The 26,798-nt window shown below is 34.4% G+C and overlaps 1 protein-coding gene across 1 annotated transcript in view; it reads right to left on the bottom strand.

The window, feature by feature from the left end:
- Nucleotides 1-26,798, bottom strand: part of TBC1D5 (TBC1 domain family member 5) — a 490,954-nt gene that overhangs the window by 298,305 nt on the left and 165,851 nt on the right. The window contains exon 5 of the mRNA XM_054595215.1: nucleotides 13,808-13,939. Within this exon, the coding sequence (XP_054451190.1) occupies nucleotides 13,808-13,904 (97 nt within the window). The 5' untranslated portion in view covers nucleotides 13,905-13,939. The remainder of the gene's footprint in view (nucleotides 1-13,807; nucleotides 13,940-26,798) is intronic.

The raw sequence follows: 26,798 nt of genomic DNA, 5'->3' as shown, positions 1-26,798 counted from the left end.
AACACCTGTAACATGGGGCGACAGAGCACGTCGCAGGGAGCACAGCGCTCCAAAATCTGAGGGTTACCATCCAGGGCCAGCTGAGATGGGACCGGGGACTCTGAATCCGGCAGAGCCCATCCCGAGGGTGTCACAGATGGGGGCAATAAACACAAGTCATCGCAAACACTTCTCTGTTTGCCAGGAGATGGGACATGGCACATCCCTCTAGTGGGGAAGGCCCAGAATCCCTTTGTTCCAAGGTTTTTATTGAAAGGGTTATCAGTGGGACTAGGTAACAGGAATGCACAGGTTATCTCATTACATCAGTATGTTAATGTTCACAGAGAAGGGTGATGTTTTGAAGAAAACAAATGGCAGGAACACATCGATTTACATGGGTCTGAGAGGAGACTAGTAAACAAGAGAGATGACTAAACATGAGAGTGTAGTAAACATAAGAGTGCCTAAGGGTATAGGGTTAGAGTCTGTGAATAATGTAAATTTCCTTCCCAGCATGAGCTGGCAATAGCTTCTGAGTGAAGAACAAAGCACACTTTAAAGAATTTACTTTTAGGCCTGATTTCCCTGGGAACCACCAGATCTGGTTTATGACTGACTCCAGTATTGTTTTGAGCCTGAGCCAAGTGGAGGGAGGGAGCTGCCAAGAGACAAGGAGACTTCTTTTAGACAGAATGAGGACTCCGACCATGTACAAGCCGAGCTGAGCGGCGCGAGCCTTCTGCCCTTTCTCCATATCCCCCAATTTCTTGTCTGCCTCCCATACTGATCGATGTCTGGCTTTGGTTGTTATCTCTGCATGAGATAACTTACCCGTCACCAACAAGCGATCATCACAGGGCAAGGCAGAGAGGCAGGAGCTACACCCCTGCCAGGGGGGACAGGTTATGTCTCCTCAGGAGCCTGTTTCTCCACGGCTTCCCTGATTATTTCCAGCCTTGAGGTCCTCCTGCGTGTCAGCGGGGTTAGAGTTCCTGAAACCAGATGGGGCATTTCTCAACAAACACTCCATTGTCAACAATAGACAGATCTTCCAAACAAAGGTAGTGTGGCACTCAGCAACACTCTAGTGATCAAATGGACTTAATTGATATATACAGAACGGTTCACCCCAAAGAAGAAAAACATATATTCTTTTAAAATGCACGTGGAACATTTTCAAAGACACACCACATGATAGGACACAAAACCAGCCTCAACAAATTCAAGAAAATTGAAATCATATCAAGCATTTTCTCAGATCATAATGGTTTGAAATTAGAAACCAACCTCAAGGAAGAAAACTAAAAAATATTCAAATATGTGTTATTAAATAATGAATAATGAGATCAAGAATGAGGTCAACAATGAGATCAAGAAAGAAGTCAAAAAGTATGAGGAAACAAACAAAAATGAACATACAACAATTCAAAACCTATGAATGAGCAGAAGGAAGGAATTAATCAAGATTGGAGCAGAATTAAATGACAGAGACTAATAGAACAATTCAAAGGATCAATAAATCCAGGAGCTGGTTCTATGAAAAAATAAACAAAATTGACAAACCTTACACCAGACTCATCAACAAAAAAGAGACAGGATCCAAATAGATAAAATCAGAAATGAAAGAGGGGAAAAAAAAAAAAGAAATGAAAGAGGAGAAGTTACAACTGATACCACAGAAATACAAAGGATTTCAAGAAATTACTATGAACAACTAACTATATGCCAAGAAACTGGACAATCTGGGAGAAATGGACAAATTTCTAGAAATATACAGATTTCCAAAACTGAATCAAGAAGCAGCAGAAAGCCTGAAGAGATCAGCAACAACTAATGAAACTAAAGCAGTAATCAAAAAATTCCTGGTACAAAAAATAGCATCACAGGTGAATTTTACCAAACATTTAAGGAAGAACTAACTCCTATCCTTCTCAAACTATTCCAAAAAATTTAAGAGAGAAGACTCTCAAACACATTTTACAGGGCCAGTATCATCCTATTTCTAAAACGAGGTAAAGACACAACAAAGAAAGAAAACTACACACCAGTATCTCTGATGAACGTAAATGCTAAAATCCTCAAGAAAATATTGGCAATCCAGTTTCAGCAATACATTAAAAAGATCATACAGTACGATCAAATGGGATTTGACCCAGGGATGCAAGGAGAGTTCAATATTCACAAATCAATAAATGTAATACACAGCATAAACAAAATGAAGGGAAAAAAAATCACATGATCATATCGACATGTTGAAAAAGCATCTGATAAAATCCAGCACCCACTTATGGTAAAAAACAGTCAGCAAAGTGGGAATAGAGGGAGCACACTCAACATAATAAAAGCCATATATGAGAAACCTACAGTCAACATTATACTCAAGAGGCAAAAACTAAAAGTTTTCCCATTAAGATCAGGAACAAGACAAGGGTGTACGCTTTCACCACACTTATTCAACATAGTACTGGAAGTTCTCGCCACGGTGATCAGACAAGAAAAAGAAAAGGCATCCAAATTGGAAAGGAGGAAGTAAAATTGTCGTTGTTTGCATATGATATGATAGTGTACATAGAAAGCCCTACAGTTTCCACCAAAAAACTACTCGACCTAATAAGTGAATTTGGAAAAACAGCGGGATACAAAAGTCAATATTCAGAAATCGAAGGCATTTTTGTACACCAACAATGAAATATCAGAAACAGAAACTAGGGGGAAAATATCCCATTTACTAAAGCGACAAGAAAAATAAAGTACTTTAGGAATAAATTTATTCCTAAAGTACTTTAGGAGGTAAATTAAAGTACCTTAGGATGTAAAAGATCTGTACTCAGAAAACTATAGAACACTGGGGAGAGAAATTAAGGAAAATACAAATAAACAGAAGCCTATACTGTGCTCATGGACTGAAAGAATTTACATCATTAAATTGTTCATGCTTCCCAAAGCAATCTAAGAGTCAGTGCAATTCCTATTAAAATGTCAATGGCATATTTCACAGATCTAGAATAAATATTTCAAAAATTTATAAGGAACCAAAAATGACCCCGAACAGCCTCAGCAATCTTGAGAAAGAAGAGCAAAGTAGGAGGGATCGCAACACCCAATATCAAACTATACTACAAGGCCACTATAATCAGAACAGTCTGGTACATTAATGAAATAGAATACAGAACCCAAAAACAAACCCAAGCCTCCATGGCTAATTAACGTTTGACAAGTGGGACATGAACACACAATGGAGTAAAGTTGGCGTTTTCAATAAACGGTGTTGGGAGAACTGGACTGGTATATGCAAAAAAATGAAACTAGACCACCAACTTACACCATACACTAGAATAAACTCAAAATGGATAAAAGACTTAAATTTAAGTCATGACACCATAAAAGTCCTAGAGGAAAACAGGCAGGAAAATTTCAGATATCCCATGTAGCACTATTTTTGCATATATATCTCTTAGGGCAAGGGAAATAAAGGAAAATATAAACAAATGGGACTACATCAAACTAAAAAGCTTCTGCATGGCTAACGATACTATCATCAAAATGAAAAGGGAACCAATCGCATGGGAGAACATATTTGCCAATGATACATCAGACTACGGTTTGATCCTCAAAATATATAAAGAACTCATAGAACTCAACACCAGAAAGAAAGTCCAATTAAAAAATGGGCAAAGGACCTGAAGAGACACTTCTCCAAGGAGGACATACAGAGGGCCCACAGACGTATGAAAAGATGCTCAACGTCACTAGCCATCAGAGAGATGCAAATTAAAACCACAATGAGATTTTCACCTCACAATTGTCGGAATGGCCATCATTAATAAGCCAACAAACAACAAGTGCTGGCTAGGATGTGGAGTAAAGGGAAGCCTGATGCACTGCTGGTGGGAATGCAAACTGGTGCAGCCACTGTGGAAAACAGCATGGAACTGCCTTTTGACCCAGTGATTCCGCTGCTGGGAATATACCCTAAGAATGCTGAATCACTAAGCCAAAAGAACCTACACACCCTTATGTTCATAGCAGCATTATTTACAATAGCCAAGTGCCTAAGTGCCCATCAGTAAATGAGTGGATCAAAAAACTGTGGTATTTATACAATGGAATACTACACAGCAGAAAGAAAGAAGGAACTCCTACATTTTACAACAGCATGGTGGACATGGAGAATATTATGCTAAGTGAAATAAACCAGTCAGTGAAAGACAAATACCATATGATCTCACCTATAAGAGGAATCTAATGAACAAAATCAACTAATGAACAAAATAGAACCAAAGACATGGAAACATGGAACAGACAGACAGCGACCAGAAGGGAAGTGGGGAGGGGGATAATGGTGGAAAGAGGGGGAAGGGCCAAATCAAAGAACATGTATGAATGACCCATGGACGTGGACAACAGTGCAGGAAATAACTGTGGGAGCGGGGTGTGGGATGGGTGGAAGAGTGCAAAGCAGGGAAAACTGGGACAACTGTAATCGAATAACAGTTAAAAAGGTGATTGAAAATTAAAAAAATAAAATAGAATATATTACATTTTAAAGGTCACGTATTTAAATAATTGGGTTTTGGCTATTCTACATTTCTGAAAGATAGGCTACGGAATCTATAGACTAATCATTTTAAAATTCAAAACAGTACTGAGCCCTGGCGTTGTGGCTCAGCTGGTTGGAGCCCTATCCCATAACCAGGTTCAATTCCTGGTCCATGTGCATACGGGAGGCAGCCAATCAATGTTTCTTTATCACACTGATGTTTCTTTCTCTCCCTCACTCTTTCCCTTCCTCACTATCTAAAAGCAATAAAAAAAAAATGTCCTTGACTGAGGATAAAAATAAATAAATAAAATTCAAGATAGGATTGAGAGACCAGATATAATAAGAATCAAATCAGGGTCAACTGAACAATGCTATCTCAGTATAGGTAATGACTACCTAAGTAGTGGTTTATCCATGCTAAACTCAAAACACTATTTAAAGGAATTACCAAGACTAGTTTTCTAATATTACTAAGTAAATTGTTCTTCTAGTAAATTACCCAATTCTGACGCCTCTGATCTATGAACAGCCAGGTATAATGAAATCAAAATTTAGGATACACAAGGAAAGCCAGTGAGGAAATTGTTGCACAAACCTACACCAAGTACTGAAAAACTAAATATACTCCAATGAACCTCTTTTCTAGAAATGAGAGATATACTAAGTATTTCAAAGTCTGTGGGTTTTCCAAGCTTCTCTCATTTTACATTTAAATATTTATTACCTAATTATTCTTATGCCTACTTTTTTTTTACTTGCAACTTTACAAATTTTTGTCCTTAACCTAAGGGGAAAAAAAAGGGGTCTGAAAGCAATATAAACTTAAGTCATTCAATCAAATTAGGCAAAGAAATTATCAAACTAATTTTTAAAGTTGAGTATTGAATTATCTAGGTTGTGTTTATCTCCCTTCCACATAAAATCTCCACTTGATTATATGATAGCAAATCTTGCTCTCATGTTTACAGAGAACAACAGAGCTTATTAATTGTGACTGCATTGACAATTCATCTCCTTCCACTTACTCTGCACAAACAGAAAGAGAAATGTCACCATTTCTGCCCCGCTGGGTCTTCTGATCTCAACAGAGTTTAGAAGAGGAGCTTTTTCATTGGCTACTAAAGTGAATTCTTAGTTAACTATCCATGTTAAAATTTTTTTTAAAAGCCAGTGTGAGAATCTAAATTTTTTGGCTCCTTACCTCTTTCATATTCCATATCATTCTGTTCCCTCCATTAGGATGGTTTTCAAAAATTAAAATATTGCAGTGTTAAGCAAAAACCAGATAAAACTGAACACTTAAAATTTTTCAGAATCTATGTCCCCTTCCCTAGCTATAAATAAAAGTTTCCAATACTATTTACAAAATGATAAATAGGACATGTATTGGTAAGTATGAAGAAAAGTATTTGTTTTATTTACATTCTTACAGGCTGAGCTTTCTGGCTTTGTACTTTCTGTTCTATCACTATATATCTAGCAGCTTTTCCACAAAATTACTCAGTCCATTAAAAGTTTTCTTCCCGTTACAAGGAGTAAAGAATGCATTATTACATTTTTCTATGTGAAGTAAGCTATTAAATAATAGCTTGTACACTCATTAAGCAAATGTAATTGTGAGAACACATTGACATTGTTAAAGTAAATTACTCAATTTGTTAATAGTTTCATTTCAAGTGACCTTAATTGTATTAATTGTGATACTAGCAAATTAAATTGAAGAGCATTAAATACATTGTTCTAATATGTCCTAGAGGAGCAAATTTTCCATTACATCAGCAGAGGGAAAATAATGATTATATGCCCCCATCAAAAGTCTCACACACGCATGCACAATGGGTCAAACAGAAAAGGCCTCACTAGGCTGCATTTATCAGTACTGTTTTAACGTTGGTAGCACGGTACAAAACACCACACAAAAGCAACTGAACATTAAATAAATGGATAATTTTAGGGTATTCTTTTACCTCAGATTAAAGAGAAATTATCTCACCATTATAAAGAGTTAACATGTTGACTGAGGAAACAGAGACTGGTATAGAGAAATGCAACATGAAAATAAATTTAAAAAATACTACAACTTGGTGTAAATCAGTCATGACTTATTAGATGTCCAGTGTCAATAATACATAAGGGTATGTATTTAAAAAGTGAGGGCTCTCATTCTTGAGAAGGAACTATAAATTCAACAGAGATTAACAATACAGACTGTTAACTTTCTCTCTTTAGAATAAAATCTATACTCTTCAGCCTGATTTACAAAATCCTCATAATCTGGCCCCTGCCTACTAGGCCCATCCTGTGCCATTTCCCTGTCACCCATAGTGCCTCAGCCACAATGACTTCCTTTAGTTCCCCAAATATGACAAGGCTCTTCCTATCCTAGGCATTTCCTTTGTGTGAACTCTTCCCTTTTTGTGGACTAGAGTTTCTTTCTTTCCATCTCTCTGTCTCTGTCTGCCTGCCTTTCTCCCTCTCACCATCTTTGCATGCTTGGCGCCCTCTCATTCCTAACTAGCTGATATAATACCTTCTCAGAGGGTTCTTCCATAAAAATTGAAATTTTCACCCAGTCGCTCATTGTAACATTACCTTATTTTAATTCTTGGCATAGTATTTATTACTCTTATATTTTTTCATATTTCTGTACTTTTTCATTTTTTTACTATCTTACACTAAAATCTGAATTCCATTGAAAGAAAGCACTTCATCTACTTGTTTAATAGCATAACCCCAGATACTAGATCATCAATACACTTTTTGATCAAATGAATGAACATCAGATCCGTGGCCTGCAGGCCTTACTATGTGTGATAAAATATATATGCTTCTATAACCTCTATTCATTTACTGAGTATCATGGAAATTTCTTAACCATCATGCCAAGATGTCTGATTGAAAATCTTTAAATTCAATAAAACAGATCTATTCACAAGTCTGATTAAAGATTCAAAATGATAGCAGTGGTCTAAGCTTGGTCAAAATCAGTCATAGTCTATTAAAATTGTCACTACACAAAAATGCTAGGAAGCCAATTGCATTTTCTCCACATTTGGAAGAAGAAAAAAGGAGAGAATGTAAAGTAAGAGAAAAATTATTTAACTACACATATTCCCATAATATAAACAATTATTTGGTTCAAACATTGCCTTATATATGACTGTAGTACGTAAAAGTAAATTCTCACTATTTGTTCATAAATCAAGGTTAGGTGGCTGGCTTTTCTGAGTAAAACTAAATATATTTTTAAGTTCAGGAAAGACAATTACTGTAATTTGTAGGAATACAATAATTACCAAAGGGTAGAATATGAGGCCACCTCCAAAGACTCAAGTAAATCGTATTTTTATTACTGGCGATGTAATAAAAGAATATGACATTTAAAGTAAGTAACTTGAGATATTACAATTTTTATGATTTACTAGTTTCTTAATTTCTTCCATTTAAAACATTTAGATTTCCCTAAAATATGGAAATACAAACAGCTTGAAGCTTACATACTTCTTCCTTTGTGCTATCCTATATACTCATACGGGATTCCTTCTTGGAAAATTCAAGGAGCAGTACAAACTCCAGAGTGAAGTATTACATGAAAAAACTTACTTCAAAGTATGTATTTGATACAAGTAAGCCCTCATTATAGCAAAAGCATAGTGATGGCAAACTAATTTAACTTATTTTCAATTCTCATAAAATACAAGTTAAGAATGAAAAATCTTGAGCTCAGATTAATCGTGAGCTCAGATTAATCATATATCATTAGGGCAAAATGCATTCTCAAAACTTCATCCAAATCTCATTTAAATGTTTATCACTGATATTTAACCACTATCTTTTTATGTCAATTCTGAGTCAGATTTTGAGTTCAGTTCCATCCACTTAAGTGAGTTAGTGTATTTTGAAATTGGCATAACTACCAATATAATATTCATCAGTACTCTTCCAATCACCAGTCTCCTTGTTTACTCTTTAACCTATGCAATCCTTGAAACACTGGCTACTCTGGACCTTCTGGAAGCTCCTATGTCTGTAGCTTCTATAATTTTGGCGCTCCTCCATCTGTCCCCTATTTTCATTTACTATTCCTCCAATATTTTTTAAATACTGCTCCCTCTGTCCAATTTCTAATCATGGAGAATTCCTACAAATCAATCCTTAGCTCTCTTTTTTATCTCTCTTTAGATTTCTGGAGAATGACTCAGGCCTTTCAAACTAAAGTTTCTCATTTCCAACTTTCCTTTGTGCAGTTTAATTTAGAGGAACCGGGCATGGCATGTTGATTGCTCTCAGATTTTACTTCTACTTATTGTCATACCACTTAAATCTGTTTCTCAGGAGACACCTTATCTTTTTTTTAATCTTTGTTACTGTCATTTAAGATCTTCCAAATCATTCATTTATTTAACGGTCTTTATCTTCAACAAAGCTATTCTTTTCCTTGATGACTTTATAGCCTTACTTAAGAGTTTTTGATCTATCTGAATTGCAAGCTCTTTTCCTTGATATCTAGAAAGATTTTTAATCAAAACGTACTTCTTGCAAAACAATGGAGACAGTAAAAAGATTAGTGGTGGCCAGGGGTTGAGGAATGGGGAGGGGGAAAGAGGGGAAAAATTGGAAAAGCACAGAGAATTTTGTAAAAATACTCTGGACGGTACTTATCATAATGAATACATCCTGATATATATATGTCCAAAACCATAAAATGTACAATATCAATGGTGAATCCCAATGTAAACGATGGATTTTTGGATGATTACAATGTCAACGCAGGTTCATCAATTCTAACAAATGGACCACTCTGGAGGCGGGAGTTGATAATGGGGGAGGCTGTGTATGTGTGTGGGTGGAGGGTATATGGGAAATCTGTACTTTCCTCTTAATCTGACTGTCACTCTAAATCTGCTCTCAAAAAACAAAGTATTAAAAATTTAAAAAAAGAGAAAGACTTCAAACCTAAACCTATTCTAAATCAAGTAAATTCAAAATCTACTAATGAAGTTATTGAGCTGGTTTACTGGCTACCACTAAACAATGTCCCATTGAATTAATGTACTTACCAAACACTTTATACGTGCTTAGAAATACCAAAATTTTCTACTCTGCCATCTTAGAGTGCCACTGCACAGTAAGAGACTTCCTTATACTCTCAAACCATCAATGAATTCTTTCACTATCAATTTCCTTGCCTATTGGAGTACTTGTTATACTCTCCTGACAAAACCCCTACCTGCTTTACTGTGTGGCTAAATCCTAGATGCTGAACACTACTGGACATAATCATTCAAGTTTACAAGCTTGTATCATCTATAAATTAGAACGTCTAAGCTAGACTTGGCTCACAAAATTATGTATTCTTTATCAACTCAATCTAACATTTATCAATCTCCACAATTCTCCAAATGCTCCATCTTATCATTCACTTTCAGAAAGTTTCCATCCCTAATTTATAAAAAAAAAAAAAAGATTAAAATATCAGTGATATTTCATTGAAAACTCTGCCACTGAACTAATGAACTTACTGTATCTAAACATCTTTTTCCCTTCCATTCTATTATTACAATGAAAATGATGACTCTCTCTCTGGCTACAAATTACTCCATCTTGGCTCTAGACTGCATCTCCTCCAACCCTCCAAAGCTCCAGGGTTCCTCTTCCACTGACTTTAACTTTTCAAGTGCTACCATATTTTTTTCCTCTCATGCTCATGCCAGTTTAGTATAGAGCACACAATTAGGTTAGCTGAAATACAGAGTAACATATTCAAGGCTATGGATTCTTGGGAGATTACAAAAAACAGTGTTTGTCATAGTAACAATGACTATGTCCAGTGGAAGCATCTATTTTCTTGAACCTTTAGCAAGACAGTCATAAATGTCATGGTCAAAAGTTTGAATTTTATTATTAGTCAGTAAAAACCACTGAAGAGCTGTAAGTCAGCAAAGGTACATTTTTTTCCTCCCTAAAATGACTCCAGCCAATTAGACCAAGGGCAGGGTTTAAATGAGAAAAACGATTCAGACAGCATCCTCTACTTTGGCCAGGTATCTTGAGCAGAACAAATATGTCTTTTATGCAAATCTAAACTTCCACTTTTACTACATAGGAAATAATACTACAGATTACAACAGGAGAGCATAATTTTATTATATAAACTTCAATAAACTATTTTAATTATTGCCTATTTATTCATCAATAAAACCAAGCACTCTCTTCCAGTTCCAAAACTCTATGATATTATAACAGAAAAAATTTTTTTGAGATAAAAACAAGGTTATAAGAGGCAAAAATGGAGTACAGAGGATTATTCAGAACATCTTTAGGTTTTTTTTTAAGTAGGTTACTAAATATTTTATACAGGACAACAGAAAGCAAGCTTTGAAACAGATATATAAAAAGGCATTACATTAAGTAGTAATTATCTAAATACTATAAAAGCTGTAAGTAAGAAGGCATATAAAATTGAAGCTAAAAACACAAGCAATATGTGACAAAACGCTATTCTCAAAAGAGAATAATGCTCTCAATGGAGGAAAATGTTCTTTCATCATGAGCAACATTCCAATTTCTTATAAGCTTGTGAAAACAACTAGTCATGCCAGGAATGTTGTTTTATTAATAGGTTAACTTTCTCTAACTCTTGATACTGTTATTTTCAGTTTAAAATAAAATGATTACTTTTTTCACTTAACTGATCACTAAGTTACATACTAAGAATGGTCATTAATAGTTAAACATTTTTCTTTTTTATGGTTTCAATCAAATTATAGGTAACTTGCCAATTATTAATTACTACCTTTTTCCCAAAGATCTTGGAATTTAATTTATGTATACAACCAAATTTAATAGGTCACAGAGAAAATGTTATACTTGCTATGCTGTTCTCTATTTGAACAAACAATTCATGCAGTTAAAAGTTTAATTCACATGGAATATATGCCCTAAGATTTTACATGTATGTACCTAAACAATTCTTTTTTTTGACCTTGCCTACTTTTCTCAACAACCCATGAAAATAAACCAATGATATGCAGTTTTCCATGATTCCTATTTATGTGGCTATTTTTGCTAATGCTTTCTAGAATACTCAGAATCATTTAATTTAGTAATGTACTCTTTCTTTATATTCATGTTTATATTCAGATTTAAGAAATTAAAAACTTACTTACCTATATAATCTATAAATGGAATTAAGGGAAAAAAACATGAGTCCTACACAGGGAAGCCACTGATTAAGTCCAATGTTTGTCTACTTAAAAAATGAATCACCCAGTTGCCACAAATTCCCTTGCGGAAAAAATGTGCAAAAGCCTTCAAATACACGAAGAACCCCATGAAAGGCATATATTAAAATAAACAAACATACTAGAAAGGTGATGATTTTTAAATATGACAATCCCATTAAAATGCAACACACGGTTTTCCACAAAAGGGAATTCTAAAAAGATGAAATAGATGCTTTATATAAAATATTTACATATACAATGCGCAAAACCCACTACGGTTAGTAACCTTTATGGCTTTGAAGAACTAGATATTTACATATCTTTCTGCATGTGCGTGTGCGTATGTGTGTTTTGTATATATTTTTAACAGTTGACAGCTGTTTTAGAGCATACAGAGATGCCAAGCTGAATGAGGGTCTTGATTACTTCAAGATTAGCTATCTAAAGTTTCTATTCATTTTAAGTGTTGTTAGTTGGAAGAGTCATTAGTCACTTCCTTGTCTCATAGAACATCAGCATACATTTACATTGTTAATGAACATTTGGGGTAAATGAATTAATGGCACTTTTAAACATCAATTCAGTCCTAATAACTTTGTATGTCACAGAAATGTTAGGCAAGGATATAAACGAAAAGCCTTTTCAGTAAAGGTAACTACTCCTTCCTGCAACAATGAAGGACAAAATTAATTTAAAATATTTTAACCAGTTTTTTTAAAGCCTCAATATTGAATGAAATAGACCAGAGAAAAATATGCACTTAAAAAAAAAATTCTATGCTCTAAAATAAGTATTTTAGCCAGAAAATTTTGGTGAAAATATTTTATATATGTAAAACACAAAAACATATTCACTTTTATAATATCCTCTGATATAACAATTTGTAAAGTAATTGGACTTATTTAATTATGAATGATTCTTACAGATACTGCATTTCAGAAAAAACATTACTAAGGAAGGTATATTCTTACTGCTGAAATTTTTAAAACACAGACACTAAAATGGGACACTAATAATTTTTATATTATTTTTCATATTTCAAAACATTTAATGCAGTCTTTTTGAGGGCTTTAAATAAAAGCAAATATTAAAATAAAATCACAAATATAAGTTGTATGACAAATTATACTATTTTCAATAACACACGCCATAAAATAAAGTACTTGTACACTAAAGAAATGGCCATTTTAAGGAATCAGTTATTTTTAAAATTCTCAAGACATGAGATAATTGCAGGCTTTTATATCAATATAGAAAAAATTTGTATTTGAAGTATACAAAACACATGTAAATTACCTTGACTAATTATGATTTTTAAAATAGATCTCATAATCCTGATCTATTTCATGAGTGAAAAATTACAAGGCATTTCCTGAATCAATAAATCAACTTTATCAACATTTAGTGAATTAAAAATAAGGATAAGCTTCAAGAATTCTCAGAAACTGCTTTTCTTCTAAGATATCATATTATTATTACGGATACTGAGAAAAAAATACAAAGTTCTGATAAACACACATTTGATAAATTTTTATGAGATAGGCCTTGAATACAGTTTACCTTTTAACAATCTATTTTTTAACAATTTCAATGCAAAGATCTTTTCAAATGAAACACAAATTTCAATTTTTTTTTTTTAAAGGAGAGTCAGGCCAGTCTTTTATTCTGGAATAATCTCAGCTTGCTGGAGGAAAAAAAAAAAGAAAACCCTGAAAAATCAACATCAAAAGGCTTAAACTCCATTAAAAGAAGTTTGACAAAAGTCATTTCACATTCCAACATCCTTATGCTAACGTAATTGTTTAAGTATGGGTTTTTAAAAACAAATGACAGCACATTACACATTTGACTAATGTTTTTGTTCACAAATAAAAGTTGATGTTTTGTGGTATTCATTTCTGTCAGAGTGCTCTAGACCTATGCAGGGAAATGTTCTTTAAAGTTGCCCTGCTTTGCTTCATTTACGGAATTACACATGTAAAGCAGGCAGAACTAACTGAAGGCCCTCTGCTATGGTTCCCAGTAACCGCAGAACGTATCTGCACACAAAACTCACCTCCCGTCTTGTTTGAGTAACTCGACAAGGGGTCAACACCCACTTCTTGTTCTTCTGGCTGCAGAGGATGTCTAGTTTCAGATAAGGAATGATACATTGTGAAAACTGGACAGTGTCAGCGAAAGTGACAACCTGGGTGATGAAAAATATAGAAAAAAATGGTAAATATTTTTTCTTTCTGCGATGACTGGGAATAAGTACAAGCCAAAATGATTAAGTGAACATTACAGACATAAACAAGTTTTCTACCAGCTGCATGGACTGTTGCTACACACTGGTAGCATATGCAAAGAACTGAAAAAGTGGCACTAAATTACCATGTCAACAATTTCTTTCCAAAGTGGAACTTTGTTGGTAACCTTTAACTCAATGCTCAATCACATTGTCAGTAAATTGCACAAAAAGTTGAATTTTAAATTAAATTATTGTCACATTGGTAATATCCTTGTTTCACTGCCAAAATAATAAACATTTACAACAGAAACTTTCAAAATATAGAAAATACAGCAAACTGAAATCATTCATAATTGAGTAGCTAAAAGTACTGTGGTTAACATTTCAGTTTACTTTATATATCTTTCCTGCCTTTTTCCTGGCATTTAAAATATAAATAGATATATATAACTTTATATATATAAATACATATTAAAATATAAATATATATAAAACTTTTAATGTGACCCATCATGCTAAACATACTGATTATATAAATTGTTGTTTTCCTTCCCATAAAAAACCTATTATCATTTGTAATGCATCCCTAGTATTCCATTATATAGCTATAACAATTTCTGTATCCAATTCCTTATTAGTAAACAATTAGGATATTTTTAGTTATTCAACATTATAAACAGCCTCATTAGTTTGGCAGTATCTGTGCTATATCCATGATTATTGTCTTAGGATAAATTCTTGTAAGTATAATTGTTGGACCCAAACATATATTTAAAAAAATTTTTTTATTGTTCAATTACAGTTGTCCCCATTTTTCCGCTATTACTCTCCCCTGCCCTACCCACCCCCACCTCCCACATTCAATCCTCCTCCTGTCCACCCAACCCTCCCCGCCACACTTGTCTTTGTCCATAGGTCAACGGGATTCGTTTTTGGTTCATTTCCCAGGAACCTTCATAACAATGGGAATGGGTAATTCCTTGGCTGGGGGTGCGGAGTGGTGTGGACCAGAGCAATAGTCAAATTTTACATTGCATTTGCTTGGTCACTAGTGAAGTTACTGAAGACTTCACATGTTTCCTCTGACATTTGTTTATTGTCTTGTGTAGATGGAATTTATTATGATTGGCTTCATGATTTTAAGCATGCTTTTAAATATTAAGGATATTAAACCTTTTTCACAGGATACATATATTTTTCTCAGACTGTGTGTGTCTTCAAACTATGTGGCATTTTTGTGACATTGTAATTTTTTCATTTTCACACACCCAAATATACCTTTTCCTCCTTTATGGTTTCTGTCTCTGGTAATATGCTTACAAAGGCAAGATTATAGAAATAAGCATGTGTATTTCTTTTTATAGTTTTGAAGGTTTTCCTCCTTAATCCTTATGTCTATAAATAATTCAAATTTACATAGAGATTTTTTAATTAAATTATTTTTGAACTTTCACTGACAGAAGCACTGACAGAAGCAGAGCGTTAGGCAAAACCAATACCAGGGAAAACTGTAAGTCCTAAATGCATAAATCTAGATGGTTGTCAGTATTTGTTTGTGTGCAAATCAATCAACACATACTAAATACTTACAATTGTTAAAGAAGAAACAGCAGGCCCAAAATGAAGTCACTTGTGCTAACTCCCATTTCAGCAAACCAAAACTTAATACCTCACTCAATTGCAGTTTCAGCCTCTCCCAGGAATGTAACCTTTAACCAGTCAACCTGGAATTACCTGGTCAGCACTAGTGAGGTAATCCCCAGTAAGTAATCCCCTTCAGTTGCAGGTTAATGAAATCCGAAACAATCTACACTTTTCCCCATTCTGCCTACAGAATCCTTCCATTTTTGTACAACTTGGAGTTCTATTTGATAGATGGGATGCTGCCTGACTGCATGAATCACTGAGTAAAACTGATCGTCAAATTTACTAAGTTGAATTTTTGATATTTAATACTATAAAGAAGGAATTCTGGGGAATATAACCTAGAAGAGAAGAGCGAAATGTGGATGATCATTTATATTGTAAAACAGAACCTGAGATACTCTGCTGAAGTTCTCTACTAGGGCAAAGTTTAAGGATCACCAACTGGAACGCCTAACGGGGTCAGGCAAAAGCCTTAGGAATTACAGTTAACATCTGCTAAACAATGAATATATATACTAACAAAAACTCATCATTTCATCCTTCTAACAATGCTATGACACATCTTCATCATTTTCATTTAACCAAAAACTGAGGTATAGAGAGATTAAGTAATTTGTCTACAGTCACGTAATTAGGAGGTGTTGCAGCCTGAATATGAATCCATCATCCTGTTTTACTCCGCAGCTCCCATTCTTTACTCCTACACTACATTTGACTCCATTAGTCAATAACACAAATAGACAAGTTATAAAACATGGGGGTATAAAGGACAGGATCTGTGAATCATTGGAACATCCTTTATTCTGCTTCAACTTTTTCAAGACAAACTAGAAATCCAGAGTTTTCTGTGAAATCTCTTTCAAATGTTAGTAAATCATTTAAATTTAAAGAAAAAAGAATTTATGAAACAAAAACACATTTCAAAATTGTACGTGACCCACGGACAACTATTTAATGATGATTCATATCCTCTATGCATTTTGTATACTTTCAAAATACAGGAGTAAACATTTGAAAATACGCATTCCAAGTTAAATGCCAAATTTCCTTAAAATTTCTTTAATCCCCCATAGGATGTATTCATATGATTATCTTAATTTCTTATTTTTATAGTATTCTTTCTCTGTTACAAACTTCACATACCTGAAATATACAAATAAGGGGACTTGATATATTCTATGAGAAATAAATGATGAGCAAACTGATAGCAAAGTATATTTTTGAAAGGATATAAAAAAACTTTCTAAGGCTAAAATACTCTACAATATAATAATGTTTGCACATTCCTTTAGGATACTCAAAGGTACTTGATTTTTTTGGAATCCTTAGAGAAAGTTAGATTCAAGAAATCATTTGACTTTAGCTTTAATAATAATTCTTTATAAACTGCTAACTCTTTAGTAATACCAATAACCACAATACAAAATTTACCAAATACACCAAACTACAATACAGGTATCCACTATATTCAAATTTATTATGCTTATGAATTATAATGGAGTCACTGAAATGCTTTTACAATTAAATAAAGACAACTTGCTGAGTAATGACAATGAGTTAATATGAAGAACCCTGATGTAAAAATGTGTAGAAAATTCTTTTAATTATGAATTTAAAATAATAATCTAAATCAAAAGTCACTTACTAATAAATAGGTGCTGCTTTGGTTTTTTGTTGTTTAGTTTTAAATAAAAAGAGCTATTTTAGCTCTCTAGAATAAAAAAAATTAAGTGAGTTAGTTACTGCTATTGTTATTATCTTATAAAATCACAATACAATGTTGTTTTTCAATGTGAAGTAATTTTCTTAAAATTTTCCAATTTGTGTTTTGTGGCTATACAAACAAGTGAAAATAGTTGACTCTGGCAAAGCAGATTATTAAAGGTTTTTAAACGAATGAATCTATATTTATTTTATCTACTATTACGAATGAAATTTTATTAGACCACATGAAAATATCTGACAAAAATTCAAATAAAAAGTTAAAGAAAAATTTTAGTCTGAAATTTCAAAATAATTACTATAAAAGTAAAAATGGCATAAACTCTCTGAAACACACAACAGATCATTACATTTTATATTTGTATTATAAACTTAGACTTCTATATTTGATATGCTTTAATGTTCTCTACATAGAATGTGTATTTATACAGAGAAAAATTCATAATGATCGAAATGTAAATGCCTACTCAAATCCATACTTGATGGATTTCAGTTTTCTTAAATAATATCAAATTGTCTCTAGAATTTCCCTGATTGACAAAAGATGGTACTCAAAACATTTTTTAAAATAAAGGCAACCTTATTTTTTCCTAATTCAGAAAGCACAGCAATATACCTTCCAATATCTGAGGAAGGAAATATCCTTCTCTTTGCTATACTTACTATAAATAACAGTTCCTGCTTCACATGAATTCAAAATACAAAAACCCTCAAAATTGGTTGTGCAACATGGTCTTACTGCTTTCCTGGTTACAAGAACTGGCACATTATGCTGAAACTACCATCTAAAATCCAAAGCTACTCTTAAGAACAGTGGTATTGGCTTCACAAACTTGGTTCTTGCAGTATTAAATCTTAAGATAAAAGTGATCTGTCTGGAAAAAGAGAAGTCTTGTGAAATAGTTAATATTTAATGAAAGATAGGAGTTTAGCACTAAAGCTTAGAAAACAGTTTTAATATATATTAAGTAAAATTTCAAAACAATATTTTTCATGTAAACTGAAGCAATATTAAGTTTGAGATTTCAATTAGCATTGTACAGACAAAACATGTTGAATAAAATTTTCTCTTTTAAATTGGCATCATATAATCAAAGCCTCTAGGAAAAAAAATGTATTTCTCCTGAACCTGAAGTTCTATGTATTTCAGCTTGTATTCACTCTTTCACTGTTTCTGATACAGAGGCATAGAATTAGCATTCTGAATTGTGTCTTCTAAAGACATCCATATTCAGAGCTCATATAAGCATACTCATTCATTTAAATTCTTGACTGATGGTAAACTTAAAGTATAACACAAATGATGGAGTAATATTACTTTCCATGAAGATATCTCTTATAAGAAAACCATATCAAAGAGCTTAAATGAACCATTTCCAAAGCACGATTATAAAAGGGGGAGAGGATATAGCATGAATAAGTATCTGTTACAGGAGCATGCATTTACTATGATGGGTATATAGCCTAAAATATGACATCTTAGCTATAAAACCTAGAAACTTTGATAAAGCTGTATTTTCGTAATTAAGAGACAAAGTAACTGAGTTATAGAATTGACAAAACTATTTAAAAATGTTGGTAGCTAGTAGTAAATCTGATTGTGAATATAATAATGCTCTAAAGTCTTAATTATAAGGGAGAGAAGGAGGGAACAAAGGAGGAAGAAATGGGGAACAAAGTAAGGGACAGAAAGTGGGAAAAGTGAGAGGGAGGGAAGAGGGAAAGTACAGAGAAAGAGAAAGAATTAAGTCCCATTTTTAAATTCTGCCAATCTTTAATGCAAGAGGGTTACATTGGACTTTAAATAAGTTAATTAAGTATTAAAATCAATCATCTGAAAGTCTTAATATTTAATATTGGTTAGATTGTATATCAAAGTAGTTTTATTATTTATTTACTCCAAACCTTTCCAGAATGCTTCATCTGACAACAGGGGTTCTGTTTCTCACAAGATAAATGCATTTACAATGCCAAATAAATTATATATAAAAGCATTTGTCTTAATACATGTCATTCAATATTAAATATCACCCATTGGTAAAATCCTGAAACCCTAATTCATTTTTACCAACCACACAATTGTGCTACTCAAGTGTTGCCTATTAAAGAGGTATAGAACTACAATAAGGGTCTCTATGCTAAGCACAATAATTTTAAGAAAATTAAAACAAAGTTAATCCTTACAATTTCCAGGCTACCAGAACAAGATGGTTAAGGTAAACAATCTACTATAAAAATACTAGATGCATAAACAATATACCTAATCAGAAATATGCAGATTATAACATATGAAAGGTTTACAGGTGGGCTTAAATATTTTATATTACAAAATAAAAATATATTTAGCCTTTCAATATTCCAGTGCAGTAAAGTTACAGAAGGTGGCTCTTGGACCATAAAAACCAAGAGAAAATACGGCATTATAAAGTGTTGAAGTGGTCAAAAAAAGGTTCTCCACAGCGTGGCCTCATATGGCTTCAGATTTCTCATGAATAGATGCTCAAGATGACAAATTTGAAAAGTAGCTTGGCCTAGTGACCAAATCTTTTGTTATTATCCAGCCACAAAAATACTATTTCCAATTATACTCTCCCTATTTTATATAGACACCACCTCTAGCTATTAAACTATTCAGTCAGGTTTTGGTAACATCAAGGTAAGTGTAATTAAAGCAGTTATGAATTCAGGAAGTAACAATATTTGAAAAGAGAGAACAATAATAATAACTTGGCCATTTATATTAAACTGTTTATGTTGTTAAGAATAAGAAAAAGAAACAAATGATAGCTCTTTACATAAAAATCAAATAAAACATTTTGTCAAAAACTTCCCTTTAGTGCAAACCTTGGGGGAAGGCCTCGGGTATGTTCAGAAGCATTATGACCGAAATGTGGAGAGATTCTTCTAAAAGCTCATGTGGATATGACATTTATTCCTTACCTATTAGTAAGTGGTAGGACTAGAAAACCCAAAGATACTTTATTAAAGGTAGCACTTTTAATTTAATAATAACAGCAGCAAAAACATAGCATTTGTTAGGATGTAGGCACTGTTTAGGCACTTCTACATATAAACACATTTACATCTCACAATAACTCTGTGTGGTAGATTCTTTTATCTCCTTTTATGATAATGACACCAGAGAAGTAACTTATTCAAGGTCACATAATTATTAGTAGCAAATCCACTTCAAATGACGTAACAATGACTTAATAAAAGTCCTAAGAAAAATTAATCCAAGATTTAGAGGATAAAGTTCTTTTTTTGTTATAATGTCATGCAAACTATTCCATTTTTTTCTAACATGCAATCTTTTTCAAAATGTAGGATTATAAATTTAATAGGTCCTTTAAAGTTGCAAGGTCTATGTGCCTTCCCAAAACACCCTCTGAGAGTAAATGCATACCTAGTGAGAAAATAACAAGCAAGCTGTGGATGTAAGTGTAATTTATATGTGCCTCAGCTAAATTATTACTTATGAATAAGTCACACTGACCTTTGGAATCAATATCAAAGAGTCAAAATTGGGAATGATTTAATTCCCAAATGCTACAGATTCACATTACACCAATCCCTATAGTACCAAGTGGTTTCACTGAGGAAGACTGAAACCTAAGATATGTGCTATGATGCTGTCCAGTCAAAGTAGCTTTTTGCAGCCCTGACCAGCAGGGCTCAGTTGGGTGAGTGTCATCCCACAAAGCAAAGGGCTGCCAGCTCGATTCCAAGTCAGAGCACATGGCTGGGTTGCAAGCCTGACTGGGTGCATGTAAGAGGCAAGCGATAGATATTTCTCACCCTCTCTTTCTCTCTTCCTTCCCTTCTCTCTAAAAATAAATAAATAAATAAAATCTTTTTTTTAAATAGCTTATTATATAAAACTATTTATACTCTCCTATCAATATTTCTAAATCCTATACAACCTTTGAGCATCCCGCTTTTCTTCTGTGGGCCAGCGCCAGAAGTATTCTCACCCTGGTCTTCTATAGCATTATTTCCCTCATTGTGATGTACCACAGGAGCCTGCATGACAATAGCAATCAATAAATGCCAGTAGTTAGAGTATGAAAAAAAAGTTTGCTCTACTTTGCTGTTAATAACATTAGTCTTATAGAGTCTTATAGACAAAGGGTTGTAATGGGAGATCCATTAGGGAGTTAATACGTTTTACTCCCCAAGTACTTGTTTCACCTCTGGAATATGGCCATTCCTGGCACCCTGATCCTAGCATTCATGTCTCACCTAAATTCTTGCAATATCCTCCTAACTGGTCTCCCCACTTCTATTCTTCCTTGCTATTGCAAACTCTCTTGATTGTCTTTCCAACAAAACCCAACTTTTGTGAAGGCCACATGCTCCCAGACAGATCCCCAGGGGGTGAGTCATAATTGGTCTAAACCAATCATAATGGTCCCAACTTCATGTGCCAGACTGGTTGGGATGAACCATTCAATGTGAATGGAAGTCACCCAGGGGCTTCTAGAGGTTTCTGTCTCATCAAAGATGTATACTCTTAATTGTAGTGGATTACTCAATTCTAGATTCATCTCTAGCCTTCTTGCTATATGTAATAATAGAATCCTTACTGTATAACTCACTTGAGATTTTCTGTTATTGCCAGCTGAAATTAGCCTAACTTCCCACAATCTATTATCACATAATATCCAGCGCAATTTTTTTCATTGTAAATCGTGTCTCAACATACTTAGCATAAAATGCAAACCCTGTAAAGAGGCCCTAAATCCAAGCCCATTTTTAATCTTCTGTTGACACTGTCACCCCACCCCCCTCAGTATGCTCCATCCCGATAGGGCTTCTTTCTATTCCTTAAACAAAAGTACAGCTCATTGCCACTTTGGGTTTATGAATATCTCCATTTCCTCTCCTGAGAATATTCTGCCAATTAATATCATTCAGACATGCATCAAGGTCTGTCTGGAAAAAGTCCTGCCATTGCTAATAATAATGATAATGGTTTGTGCGGCACTGATGTAACTTGGCAGCCAAGGAGAGTGGATTGGGATGTGTATGTGTGAACAATGACAACTTCACTGTACTAGTCAGTGGGGGTGGTAGATGCCATTGAGTGAGCATGTGTACTGTGTGGCCACTGCATTCAAAATGACTGAGCGAGTAGAGCAACAAAAACAGCTGCAAATTTTGCATTAGACTTGAACATTCTTCTGCAGAAACATTCCAATTCCGAAGGTCACAGCTATGGGCAACTGGTGATTGGTGGCTTCCTCACAACAACCAGCCTGCTCATGTATCACATTTCATACAGAGTATTTTGGTGAAACAACACATCACCCAGGTGAGTCAGCCCTTCTACAGTCCAGGTTTGGCACCCTGAGACTTCTGGCTTTTCCCAAAACTAAAATCACCTTTGAAAGGGAAGAGATTTTAAGACCATCAATGAGATTCAGGAAAATACACAGGGCAACTGATGGTGATTGGGAAAAATGCTGTGAGGTCCCAAAGTGCCTTACTTTGAAGGGGCCTGAGGTGTCTTTGTCCTATGTAAAATGCTTCTTGTATCTGGTATCTTCTTCAATAAATCTCTCTCTTTTTCAGACTGCATGGCTGGATACTTTCTGGACAGACCTCATAAGCTCAGAATCAGGCCAGTGGAGAAAGATTTTCTTGGAGCATATGTAACCCAGTGGCAAATCTTATTGATTCTACCTTCAAAATAAAATCATGAATCAAACCATTCTGTACCACAATCACCCTCATTCAGGTCACTATCCCTGGCATGGACTATTTGTCTTTGTAGGACTTCCTGTTTCCCACCTGGCCATCTACTGGTCATTCACACATAGCAGCCTGAGTGATGGATCCAGTTAAAATTTAACTCAGTTCATGTCTCGCTGCAGATCAAAACTTTCCAATAGCTTCTCATTTTACTCAAAATAAAACACAAAATCTTCATAAAACTCTGTATGATCTTGCCCCTAGCTACTGCTTTGATCTTCTATCCTACAACTCTCCCCCTTGCCACTCAAGCCCTCCGGCCCTAGTGGTCTCTTTATAGTTCCTCAAATGTGCCCAGCAAGCTCTTGCCACAGGGTGCCTTTGTACTTTCCTGGTTCCAAAATACCTCCCTCAGATATCCACAATATTCTCTCCTCCACTGCCTTTACATCCAGGCTCAAGTGTCACCTTATTTACGAAGTCACCCATGACCACAGGACCACACTCAGCAAACACCCTCCCCTACACTTCATCTCATTACCCAGATTTACTTTTCTTATAACACTTATTGCCACCTAACATGTTACCACATACTGCACATTACATCAACCCCCTATTATCAGTTATATGAATACAAAGGCTTTATTTTCTTCACCACGGCATCTCCCATGTCTGAAAGGTACCCTTCTTGTTTTATATGGCCTTCCTGACAATAATTGGAAAGAGTCCAATAAAGTACAATGAGAGGAAAGCTAATTCGATCCAAGTTAGAGTATTAATTTAAATTGGTTTTTCAAAAATTCCTAGGTACATGGTAGGGATGTACATTAGCACAAAATAAATGTTAACGAAATTAGAATTAAAGATATTTGAGAAGACAAAACCTGTAAAATAAACTAGAAATTAGGTAATTAAGATTTTCTAACAATAATGACTTTAAAGAAGCAAGGACAGGCTTCTCTGGCAAGAGTCCGCACCAGATCCAGGGCCCTCTCTTGGGAGGCCCTGAGGCAGCAGGGCAAACACTTGGTCTGTGCTGCTCAGCACATGCTTAGAAATACAGGACGGAAAAGAGACTCAGGTTTCCTGTGGAGCAACAGTCTCTCGGACACTCCCATCCACCCATTCCCACATACACTTCTTACTTCTTACTTCTGCCATCTTCACTAACCACATCCTAAACAACACGGAAAATTACTGTATTTAACCTCGCCCTTTGGCTAAAAATCCTCCCTTTCCCACTGAAACCAGGGAAGACCAAAGACAGCAAGAAATCTGTGTACCCAGCCTGTGATCTGTGCTCTAAGTCAAGCTCATATCCTATAGGAAGAAAACACCCACTTCTTGTTCAGGGCTGGAACTAGAGATTATCTTAAATACACTAGTACAGTGGGTGAGACTGGCATAAACCGTCGCATTTCAACAATAAAATGTTTAGATTTTGAGAAACTTCTGAAAGCCTAGTAACACTAATTTTTATACAATATGCCATCTTTACAAAGTTAACCATCTATAAATAAATAACAAAACGACAATCTGCAAGCCAGTGATGAGAATATGTCATAAACCATGGATTGAAATTAATGAACCAAATTAATGAAGTTCATAAAAAGGTAACCATTAAAATTTTCAAGTATACTCATGTATATTACCTCCCCCCAAAAGAAATAGTATTTTAATGGTAAAAGTAGAGGTTGAAAGTACTTTAGTATAACATCTGGTTTATATTTGACATCAAGTAGATGATATCTTGTGGCTAATCTTTTAAGTCAATTTTATTAAAAATACACATACACAAAGAAGATATGCTATCTAACTAATTCCATGTATACCATTTTGAAAGATGTTTTTACTTTTATTTCAATTATCTATTTTCTCTTCAGAAAAAATTAAATTCTAAACAAAGGATGGCATTTTGTAATTAAAGACAAATTTTATCTACTTGTTAATTTCATATAATACCTATCTCATGACTGACATGAGGATTTAATAAGATCATGTGTGGGAATACATACTAAAAACAACAGTGGAACCAAGATTCACCGTTATAGTTTACTGACAATAATAATCAATATTTAAAATCCTTCGTAACACAGCAGATGTATGAGTGACTACATCCTTTGATGTTTAGATGGTATATTGACAACTAAAAGGTGGTGCAGATTGTAAACGGAGAGTAAGATTGGCTAGAAGAGGGGAGAAAGAGCACTCTTGGCAGAGGAAACATCATGTGCAAGGGCTCAGAAAACAGACACTGCATAGACATTCGTTCCAAAATTGCAAGAAGTCAGGCTCAGCTTAGCTGATAATCAGGCTCAGGAAGTAGGCAAAGGCTACATAAGGCATGGCTTATAAACCACACCTAAGATTCTGAGCTGTTTCTTAGGGGCAGTGGAAGCCACCAAATACTTTTAAATGAAGAGGAGGAAACATCTGCTGCTTCTCCATGTTTAATCTTTCTTCAGCTATACCAGCCTCATTACCTCAGAACTTCCATACATATGTCTGCTCAGCTTCGCACTACTTTACTCACCTTCTCTGCCTAACCAACTGCTATGTGTTCTCAAGATTCAGCTCAAAAATCACCTTCCCTTAACATTACTTCCCCCAATTTGATTCAGATACCCACTTACTGCATGTGTAACTCCACAGTAATGTTAATCATTCTTTAGTATAATGGATGGTTTTCCACTAACCTCTACTCCTTCTAATGACAGAGGGTATGTTTCACTACAAGGTACTAGTATACAAGAACTTGCAAAAATCAATTATTCTACCAATCAATAAAACTCAAAAGACATAATTTAGTGTAATTCCCAAATATGAGGATTGAGATATATTTCTCCTACTCACAAGCATACAAACTGAAATGACTTCAATGCATGTTGGAATATATTGTGGGAACAAATATTAACTTTGATTACTTGTTGGAGCTATAGGAACTGAGCTATCCTCCACACTGTTTAATATGACCTAAAAAACTCTCTTGTAACATATTGAACACCTATCAGGAGCTAAGTACCATAGCATTGATCCTCATATCAAATGCAAATTCAATAAGCAGTGATCTTAATTCTTTAGCCTACCTGCTCAAAATAACCACCATGATATTTCATGTTACAACAGCACTGAAATGTGGTATTCACTTTCAACCATAACTTTGGGCACTCACAGCAGGTAACAAACTAGATTACTCAGAATGTTTTCTTTTCAAAGAAATCAAAAACCCTTTTGAAATGTCAGCCTTGAACATCATAAAATTATACAGAATGATGAGGAACCAGACTTATAGTGCATATAAATACGAGAGCAATATTAGGCTGCATTTAATTACCAGTTCAAACAACAACCTGATCTAACCTTTGACAAGTAAAATAAATGTTCTGAATAATTTAACTAAAGCAAACATTTGCTGTTAATGCTAGCTAATTATAGTAAGGACTGGAAAGAGAAGCAGAAGAGATATGATGAAGTGAAGAGAAAGGGAGAGAAAAGGTTGAGATCTGCAACTATTCATTGAAACATGATTTTTTTTCAATGAATTTAATTCACATAAAAGGGTAAACTCAGTAGAGCAAAGCTGCTTCATACATACTCAGATAAAGAAACATTACAGATAATTATAGAGTTCATTCTTTCAGTCAATAAAAATCACCAGATTATCACGGGGACAGGAAAACTTAGGTATACATGGATCAGGGTGCAGTTGCCCCCTTCACTCAAGGAGCTCAAAGTTTAGTGACAAAGAGGCCCA

The sequence above is a fragment of the Pteronotus mesoamericanus genome, unplaced genomic scaffold, assembly GCF_021234165.1.
Source record: "Pteronotus mesoamericanus isolate MK-2021 breed Mesoamerican mustached bat unplaced genomic scaffold, CSHL_Meso_final scaffold_54, whole genome shotgun sequence".
NCBI lineage: Eukaryota > Metazoa > Chordata > Mammalia > Chiroptera > Mormoopidae > Pteronotus > Pteronotus mesoamericanus.
This window is presented reverse-complemented; position numbering and strand designations above follow the sequence as displayed.